This window comes from Ahaetulla prasina, chromosome 2, assembly GCF_028640845.1.
Source record: "Ahaetulla prasina isolate Xishuangbanna chromosome 2, ASM2864084v1, whole genome shotgun sequence".
In the NCBI taxonomy this organism is placed as follows: Eukaryota; Metazoa; Chordata; class Lepidosauria; order Squamata; family Colubridae; genus Ahaetulla; species Ahaetulla prasina.
Window position 1 is genome coordinate 160,171,578 of NC_080540.1, and position 10,235 is coordinate 160,181,812.

The following is a 10,235-nucleotide window of genomic DNA, read 5'->3' on the forward strand; positions in this document are numbered from 1 at the left end:
GGCGCGTGTACTTCCGAACTGGTAAAGGAAGGTAAGTAGATTTCACCCCTGTAACTGCCACTACCTAGGATTGAACTCACAGCCTCCTGATTGTGAGGTGAGAGCTCCACCTCTAGGCCACTGCAACACTCTAATGACTTTTATCTCAATCATTAATATTTTGGCCTTCTTCACAATGTTCACTAAGCCTAGTGTGAAATCTTCCAAAAAGGCCATTTTTTTTATATAGGGTCTTTAACTGGGCCTTTAACTCATAAGATGAAATTATTTCTACAGCTACTAGTTATTACTGTATAATTTTTTGAGTTAAATGTTTATGTTTGATGTTTGAATTTGTGCATTTGTACACTAACTCAAATATTTAAGTGTATTTTACTGGGAGCCTTGTCACGTTGATTTTAAGGATTTGGTAGCACTTTTGAAGGATAAATGCTCAAAGAAAAGCAAGAACTCCAGACATTCTTGTGGATGCTTCCAAGGTTCATCATTTACTTGGTAGAGTTGGGTGGATCTGCAGGGACAGTTTAGCAACCTCAGTGGTTGCCCATCTTGAAGGATCTAAGTCACCTAATCCATCTTTGTTTTATAGACTGCAGCAAGAGATCCCTGATCATCCTCCACGGCTTTTTGAATGCTCCAACAAAACTGGACGTTTTGTGGTCATTGAGATCACTGACTTTACTCAAGATGATCTGAGTGAAAGTGATGTTATGTTGCTGGATACTTGGGACCAGGTGATATTTGGGAGCAGGGAAACCTCCTTCTTTTCAACTTCTAACATTTTTTAGATGTGCATATCTCTGATTCCTTCATGTTTTAATCTTGCTTATTAGAAACTTAAAGGCAGTCTTTGACACTTTAGTTCCTTTTAGCTTTGGAGGGTTGTGTATTATATTCTAAGATACCTGAAAGATAGATGATAGATAGAAGATAGATACATGGATGCATAAATAGTTTAGAGGTTGAGGTGAAAATTTAGCTACCCATGTTTTCATGAAAATAAGCAGGGTCTTATTTTCTTTTGACCCCCAAAATAAGCGCTTGGCCTTATTTTTGGGGAGGTCTTATTGTTTTTGAGGTGCAGGAGGCGATGAGCGTGGTGACCTCATGCAGCCGCTCGTCAACTGTTCACTCCTCAGGCTGTGCATGCTCTTCTAGCCATGCTGAACTCTGCACCATGCTGTCAGCCCAGCCATGCGGCTGCGACTAGATGTCCCGTCGCCGCTGTCGCCTCTCTGTTCTTCGCTAATGGCTTTTGTGGCGGCCATTAGCATGACAGAAGGGGCGCAGTGGCTAGGGTTGTAGGAGCGGCCGTTAGGTAAGGGCGTGTGAGGTGCATGGGGCATGTTCCGCCCCTCCCTTCCCCCCTTCCGGCCTCGCTTCATCTCGTGGTGTTTGCGTGGCAAGCAACCAGAGGAAATGGCGGAGACCGGCTGTGCATGCCTTTAAATATTTTCAGGGAAGGCTTATTTTTTGGGGAGGGCTTATTTTATCACATGCACTCAAAAGCCTGATTGGGCTTATTATCCAGGGAGGTCTTATTTTCAGGGAAACAGGGTAAAAGCAGAAAAGCAAAATTATGAACTCCAATGTTCAAATATTCCCATCTAGAGCATGCAGTGTGCTTCACTGCACTGAAGCTACATGCGAGGGGCTTTGTAATGTACCTCTGTTTAACTAAAAGATCATGTCACAAGATATATATATATATATATATATATATATATATATATATATATATATATATATATATATATATTGCATTTATATCCCGCCCTTCTCCGAAGACTCAGGGCGGCTTACATTGTATTAAGCAATATTGATGCCTACAAGCTTGGATGGACTTGAGGGGACTCACAAAATTATGGAGGATAAGGCCTTTAATGAATATTAGTGTTAAGGACTGAGTACAACCTTGAATAGCAGACAGCCTCAGTTCTCAAATGCCAGCTATTTAGAAGGGGATGGAAAGGGAGGTGGGTTAGCCTGACCGAGAATCAGCCTTATGCTCAAAATGTTATGCTTCTAAGGTAACAAAAACAGCTTTTCTGACATAGGTGTCATGAAGGACAAACACGATATACAATGAAAATAGCCATAGCATATTACATTTCTAGGTAACTGCGTTAATATATCCATGACTGACTAGGGCAGGGTGTAGCTGTCACTGTTTTTTTGTGCTTCTAAAGTTTTACAAGACCAACTGATAGATTCTAAGAAGGAAGTTGGACTCTTTATACAGATAGTCCTTGACTTACAACCGTTCATTTAGTGACGGCACTGATTAAAGTGACTTATGACCAGTTTTCACACTTAGAATCCCCACGATCACGTGATCAAAATGCAGACACTTGGCAACCGACTCATATTGGTAATGATGGCAGTGTCCCCGGGTCACTTGATCCCCTTTTGCGGCCTTCTGACAAGCAAAGTCAGTGAGGAAGCCAAGTTCACTTAATAACCGTGCAACTAATTTAACAACTACAGTGAGTCACTTAACAACCGTGGCAAGAAAGGTGGGGTAAAAATGGGGTAAAACTCACTTAACCACTGTCTCGCTTAGAAACAGAAATTTTGGACTGAATTGTGGTCGTAAGTCGAGGACTACCTGTAGTGTGGCATAGCATGGACATTTCTACTGCATTCAGTCAATGGAAACCATGTTTTGAACTATGTGGTAGGGCAAAGACCGTCCCTGCTTGCGATTCTTTAAAGCCTCCATATCTTTCCTTATAGCTGCCCTCAGCATCTGCCACATGATTTTATTTTTATATGACACCCATCTCATTTCAGGGAGTGAGTGAATGAATGATTCAGGGAGGAAAAAAAAATTTTTTTTCCAGAGAATTGTGCTAGGCTTGTATCTCCACATCTCCACACAACTGCTTCTTTGGAAATGAACTATGGCCCTGCTCCCTAAGTTTAAGAGAAGGTCAACATAACCTTTCACAAGAGTTCACAACTGATGGCCCTTCAGCTAACTTGGGACAGCTGACTGGAAAAATATTAAACTTGGGGAAAGTATTTTTATTGACTGTGAATGAGGAAGTTGTGGTCCCTTCAGATTTTCCTGCAATCTCAGCATATGGTAGCTAGGCAGATGTAGGATTTAAGTGTGAATGAGGTAGGGAAGGGAGCATGTGGTGGGTTGTTCCTGGTCCGGTCCGGTTCTATAGAACCAGTAGTAAAACCGGTGGGAAGCTCCGCCCACCCACCCTGACATCATGGGTGATCTGCGCATACACTCCCATTGCGAACTGGTAAGTGGATCCCACCTCTGGAAGGGAGGGGGAAAAAAATAGCCTGAAATCTTTTGATGTATGTGAGTTCAGCAAACACTCATTCAGTTGTGCTATTTTTCCAAAGGGTTACTTAGAGATTTATCTCAATGTTTCAACAAACACCAGGGAATTTTAACAGAATTGGTAATCGATAAGATACTAGGAATTGGTCTCATATGTAATCTGTAACCAACCTATATAATCAACCTGTATTCCCCTCATCAGTTCCCAATTTAAATGCTGTTTTAGTGTACCCATCTATGTATTTGCTGATGTGAGCTAACTATTGTGCCTTTTAATAAAATGTATTAGTGAGAAGAGATGTTAGAATTAGAAGAGATTCTTCTAATTTTTTTTTACTACAATAGACTATTGTAAAGTCTTCCTACAGGACTGGTCCTAAAACTTAACAGGCTTTAAAACTCACGTCTAGTTAGAGTCTTGTTTCAGCAGAAGAGTTCCTAACTCTCACCATTTCCAAGCTAAAAGTGTGGTCTTTCACTCAAGTTACTTGAAAACTGCTGCTCTTCTCCCCTTTCCCCCTCCTCAGGTGTTCATGTGGGTTGGCAAAGAAGCCAATGAGGTTGAGAAGAAGGAGGCATTGACAACTGCTCAGGAATATCTGCAAACCCATCCTAGTGGGAGGGAGGTTGATACTCCCATCCTAGTGATTAAGCAAGGTTTTGAACCACCCAACTTCACTGGCTGGTTCCTGGCTTGGGATCCTAACAAATGGAGCGTAAGTGAAAACTATAGCATATCTAAAACACACTGTGTCTTATTTTTGAGGATTATTACCTCAGCCCTGGAATATTTAATTAGAAGCCCATCAGCATATGACTTTTTAAAATGAATAAAGTACATATTTTGTGTATTTGGACATTTAGTTTAATAAATATTTATTTATCTATTTATTTATCATATTTAAGAACCACCCATCTCCCTCAGAGTATTATTAGTACCATATTAAGAATAGAATAGAATAGGATAGGATAGGATAGGATAGGATAGGATAGGATAGGATAGGATAGGATAGGATAGGATAGAATAGAATAGAATTTTTTGTTGGCCAAGTGTGATTGGACACACAAGGAATTTGTCTTGATACATACAGTATGCTCTCAGTGTACATAAAAGAAAAGATACGTTCATCAAGAATCATAAGGTACAACACTTAATGATAGTCATGGGGTACAAATAAGCAATCAGGAAACAATATCACTATAAATCGTAAGGATACAAGCGAGAAAGTTACAGTCATACAGTCATAAGTGGAAGGAGATGAGTGATGGGAATGATGAGAAGATTAATAATAGTGCAGATTTAGTTTGACAGTGTTGAAGGAATTATTTGTTTAGCAAAGTGATGGCGTTCGGGGAAAAACTGTCCTTGTGTCTAGTTGTTCAGGTGTGCAGTGCTCTATACCTATATAAACCATAGCAAATTTTGTTTGGTGAACATAGAATTTCTCCATTTAATGTTGAAAAATAATTTATTCCAAACCTAATACAACATTTGATAGCTATATTGAACATTCCAAGGGTGAATATACTTCTTATCATTCCAATATAATACTCTTGTAATAAGGTACTTGCCAAGGCAGCAGACATTCCTCCTTCCCATTCTTTTCAATGGGAGGAAGGGCATTTAAAGCACCTCTCGAACCGGTGTGGTATGACCAGGGTGCAGTGCAGATTGGTAGACAGATTTTCTCAACTTCCCAGTTTACAGTTGAGAGTGACTCTCCTCCGTGTGTACATCACAAGTTTACAGTTCCCAGCACGCATATTTAATGGTGAAATAAACTCTCTTAAGTGATGGGCTTTTGTGCTTTTTGCAGGAAGGGAAGACATACGAGCAGCTGAAGAAGGAACTCAGAGATGCCAATGATGTTATCAGAATCGCAGGTGTAAGTGAGTTTGCTTATACTGGGAGAACCGCTGCCTATGGTTAAGCAATTGGTGGGAAAAGAAATTAGAAGCTGCTGTATTTCAGTCGTATCCAGTCAGTGATCCTATGAGCCCAGAAGTAGAAAAGTAGTGGTCCTTCAGATGTTGCTAAGCCCTTTTGGTGCCCAAAAGATACCAGGCATTATACCGAAGGAACATATGTGATCCGAGTTGATACATTCCTGTATTTTCCATAGTAGCTCTCCATGGCCTTGGATAGAGAGGCTTTCTCAGAAACTGCTTCCCAAGATCCTTCAAACAGGAAATACTGGAAACTGAAAACATGATTTGCCTATGAGCTCCGGTCACATTACATACTCCATCCTGCAGCCTTATAAATCAATGTAGCACACTGGGCTCGTGCGCTTCTATTCACCTTCCTCTACCCATCTCCTCTTAGCTTTTTCAGTACCTCAGTGGAGAAGACTTTGGATTGATGACATGTTTTTGAGTTTCCTGGGCAGAAGCTTGTGTGCTGCTCAAAGATGGTGGCAGTGATAGAATAATGTAAACCTCCTGTTAAGACCAAAGGATCTATTTTCAGGGAAGGGTTTTCATAACATCCCACATCAGTGACGGCAAACCTTATAGAGACCCAGTGCCCAAACTGCAACCCAAAACCCCTCTTATTTATTGCAAAGTGCCAACATGGCAATTTAACCTGAATAATGAGGTTTTACTACCTAAAACAATGATAAACGAGGCAGAGTTCAGCTAATTGTTCTAAGAAAAATATGATAAATGCACTTTCATGCCCCTTCATTTTTTTCCTGCTTTTGAAATATTTTGAAAACTTGTGTAATATCATTTCTCTCTTTCCCTCCCTCCCTCCCTCCCTCCCTCCCTCTCTCTCTCCCTCCTGCGGGAGAAATGTGATGGGCTAGGGCAGTGATGGCTAACCTTTTTGCTGTCGCGTGCCAAAAGTGGGGCAAGTCCGGGGGGGGGGGTACCGCATGTGCGTGCCCACACCCATAATTCAATGCACCCCACCCCCTGCGCATGCGCGTATGGCCCCCCACGCTCCCCCTACTTTTGGCACACAATGGCACGATGGGCCAAGTAGGTCCATTTTTCACTCTCCCCAGGCTCCAGACGCTTTCTAGGAGCCTGGGGAGGGTGAAAACAGCCTTCCCCCCTTCCAGAGGCTGTTTCCTGACTTCTGATGGGCCCGGAAGGCTCGAAAATCAGCTGGCCGGTGCACGCATGCCTGCTGGAATTGAGCTAGGGCACCGCTCGTGTGCCCACAGATATGGTTCCGCGTGCCACCTGTGGTACGCATGCCATAGGTTCGCCATCATGGGGCTAGGGCAACCGTGCGCATGCCCATAGAGAGGGCTCTGAGTGCCACCTCTGGCACGCGTGACATAGGTTCGCCACCACTGTCCTACATAGTTCATTGTTATTTTCCCCCCCAAACACCTTTACTGGGGACCAGCTGCTCTGCCTAATCTCTGCATCAGGCACAACTTGTCCCCAATCAGCAGGAGAAAACATTGCATACCTAAAACGCTGAGAGAACACGGGGTAGAAAAGGTAATTCTTACTCTTTAAATTAAGCTGTTTGGTATTTAACGATGAGATATGACTAAATCTTTGCCAAAGAGAGCACCAGCAAACATCAGGCTAGAAGAGGGATGGGGAATCTGTGACCCTCCATCTGTTTACCTACAATTTCCAGCCTCATTTACCATTGATTGTTATCTAGGGTTTCATCTGGAGAGGCCACAGGTGTCATTTCCCTGCTATGGAATGTCCTGCCAAAAACCTCTAGATCCATGATGGCGAACCTATGGCACACCTGCCACAGGTGGCATGCAGAGCCCTCTCTGCAGGCAGACGAGCCGTCGCCCCATCTCAGCTTCGTCGTGCATGTGTGCGTGCCTCTCACTGGCAAGCTTGTTTTTGGGTCTCTGCGTGGGGGTTGGGGCACATGCGGGAGACATGTGCACATGCACAAGGGGTAGGGCACACCCATGGGGGTTGCGCACATATGCATGGGGTTGCATGTGGGGGTCATGTCCGGGGAGCGGGAACATGCGGGGTGGTGTTGGTGTTGTGCGTGCATTGCATTATGGGTGTGCGCTTTTGGCACTTGGTGCCGAAAAAGTTAGCCATCACTGCTCTAGATGTTTTGGAAAACCATTCTAGCAGGGAAATCTGCGGGTTTTAGTTCCCCTTCTTTTGAGGATATGAGGTCCAGGAGATAAAAATTTTCAGCAAGCTTTTAAGGATTTGTTCTGCTCTGTTTAGGATGACCGACTTGAGACCCTGAGTAGCAGCAAGAGTGCAATCTATTCTCTAGAAGTTCTGCTCTCCAGCTTGGAGGACTTACCCAAAGATGTGGATCCTGCTAAGAAGGAGGTGAGTCCTATCGAGCATTTGCCATGGGTGAAATCTAGCAGGTTCTGACAAGTTCTGGAGAACCGGTAGCGGAAATTCTGAGTAATTCAGAGAACCGGCAAATATCACCTCTGGCTGGCCCCAGAGTGGGGTGGGAATGGAGATTTTGCAATACCCTTCCCAGGATGGGGAGGGAATGGAGATTTTGCAGTATCCTTTCCTTGCCACACCCATCAAGCCACACCACGCCCACAAGCTACGCCCACAGAACTGGTAGTAAAAAAAAAAATTGGATTTTACCACTGCCATGGGCTGAGAAAAGTAACCAGACTTACCCTCATAGATTCCATAAAGACATGCCTGTTGTTTTAAAACTGAGAGGCAGGATTGATCATTTTAGACTTGCAGGTAGTATATTCCTAATTCCCATGGCTGCACAAATCAGCTCTAAATATTTTGGATTATACCTGGTAACATGCCAGGCTTCTGAAATCATAAACAGAGATAAACCTGGACTTAAAACACACGCCCTCCCCCAAATAGGGATTTCAGAAGCTTGAATTGCAACTCAGTGCCAAGTATATCTCCCCAGTTCTCATTCATCTACAAAATTAGCATATCAGGAAGGATTCTAGCCCTAACTCTCTCATTGAAGGCTAATTTTTCCCTCTTATATAGTCAGCCTGCAGTTAAATAACTAGGACAGCACCTGTTAATTCTTTTATCATTACCTCCAGGGATGAAGTGCTCCCAGTTCAGACCGGATCAGCTGATCCGGTAGCAATGGCAGCGGGTGGTTCGGAGAACCGATAGCAAAAATCCCTGTCCCCCTCCCACGCCCACCCAATCACCCGGTCACCCACTTGCCACTTCTTTCAGGCTCGCTCGTTTTTCACGCCCGAATGGTAGGAATAGGTTCTAAAAAATTATTTTAAAAGGTTAAAAAAAAGAGACTCTGACGATCACAGCTGAGCCGCGCGATTGTCAAAGCCTTTTCTTTTTACTTTTTAAAGCATTTTTTTACAACCTATTCGGCCGAATTTGGCACGTAGCGCACATACTCAGCCAGCAAACCGGTAGTAAACTGGTTCAGATTTCGCCACTGCCTCAATCCATTTTTTAGTCCTTTGCCAAAGATTTCTCATGATAACCATATTCTAAACCAGGGGTCTCCAACCTTGGCAACTTTAAGACTTGTGGACTTCAACTCTCAGAGTTCCTCAGCCAAGTTGCTAAGGTTGGAGACCCCTGTTCTAAACAGCATCAAGCTATGTTTTTGATTGCATAACGTTCAGTGTGGTAAGCCCTTTACGTTTCAATAGAATATAGACTATCCAGTGTGGTTTCTTCCTGTAATTAAAATAATTGCTCAAAAGCAATTGGCATGATTAATTTAGTCTGGTGGGATCTGTAGAGCTAATTTTAACCGAATTGGGAGAAATCCCATTGTTTCTACACTCTGCTTCAGCCTCATCCTTCTTACTCATCCGTTGTTATTTTCCCCCCATCCATAGAATTTCCTGTCAGATGATGATTTTATGAGAGTCTTTGGAATCCCCCGGGAAAAGTTTGCTACCCTTCCTACTTGGAAGCAACTTCACATGAAAAAAGAAAGGGGTCTTTTCTGAAGAAAAAGAAAATATATCATTTCTCAAACTCGAAAATGAGAACCATCTTTCTCTTGCATTCGAGAAGGAGCCAAGTCCAGAAGCAGCTTGCTTCAGGAGCTGTCTGTTTTTTTAAAGAGTGTATCCATATTGGGCCTAAGTACATTCAGAAAGTTGTTTTAATCTATTAAGAGCTGCTGCTGTCCAGGAAGTTTATTTTCCCCGCTGTCATCTACTACCCACTCTCTAACAAGCCTTTGTTAGCAGAAAACTCACTGCTTATGAAGTAAACTGAATGGCTGAAACTTGGCAGATACACTAGTAATTGGGGCTGTGCTTTGGGCAAATATCTACCCTATAAATAGCAGCTGGGTTGACCCCTGGAAATCCAAGCTTTTTGGCAGGGCTGCTGCTTTGAAGCATGTACCGTTTACATGACCATCATTAAATATGTGAATATTTGCTCTGACCCGTGTATATTTTCAAGGAATATTAGAACTGTGAAAGGGAGACCTTTCAGGCATTCTTGGATTACAACTCCCATTATTCCTAATGATTATGCTGGTTAGGAACGGTGGTGGCACAATGGTTAGAATGCAGTATTGCAGGCTAATTCAGCTCACTGTTAGAAGTTTGATCCTGACCGGCTCAAGGTTGACTCAGCCTTCCAGTCTTCTGAGGTAAAATGAGGACCCAGATTGCTGGGGGCAATATGCTGACATTGTAAACCGCTTAGAGAGTGCTGTAAAAGCACTTTGAAGCGGTATATAAGTCTAAGTCAGGGGTGAAATCCAGCAGGTTCTGACAGGTTCTGGAGAACCGCTAGTGGAAATTTTGAGCAGTTCAGAGAACTGGTAGAGGAAATTTTGAGTAGTTTGGAGAACTGGCAAATACCACCTCTGGCTGGCCCCAGAGTGGGGTGGGAATGGGGATTTTGCAGTATCCTTCCCCTGGAGTGGGGTGGGAATGGAGATTTTGCAGTATCCTTCCCCTGCCACACCCACCAAGCCACACTCACCAAGTAATCTTCGTTTACTTATTGGTAGTAACTACATTAA

General features: G+C 43.2%; 1 protein-coding gene across 1 annotated transcript in view; it reads left to right on the forward strand.

Moving 5' to 3' along the window:
- Positions 1 to 9,598, forward strand: part of AVIL (advillin) — a 47,005-nt gene extending 37,407 nt beyond the window's left edge. The window contains exons 16-20 of the mRNA XM_058168846.1: positions 590 to 734; positions 3,832 to 4,020; positions 5,122 to 5,190; positions 7,481 to 7,591; positions 9,085 to 9,598. Of these exons, the coding sequence (XP_058024829.1) occupies positions 590 to 734; positions 3,832 to 4,020; positions 5,122 to 5,190; positions 7,481 to 7,591; positions 9,085 to 9,198 (628 nt within the window). The 3' untranslated portion in view covers positions 9,199 to 9,598. The remainder of the gene's footprint in view (positions 1 to 589; positions 735 to 3,831; positions 4,021 to 5,121; positions 5,191 to 7,480; positions 7,592 to 9,084) is intronic.
- The last annotated feature ends 637 nt before the right edge of the window (positions 9,599 to 10,235 follow it).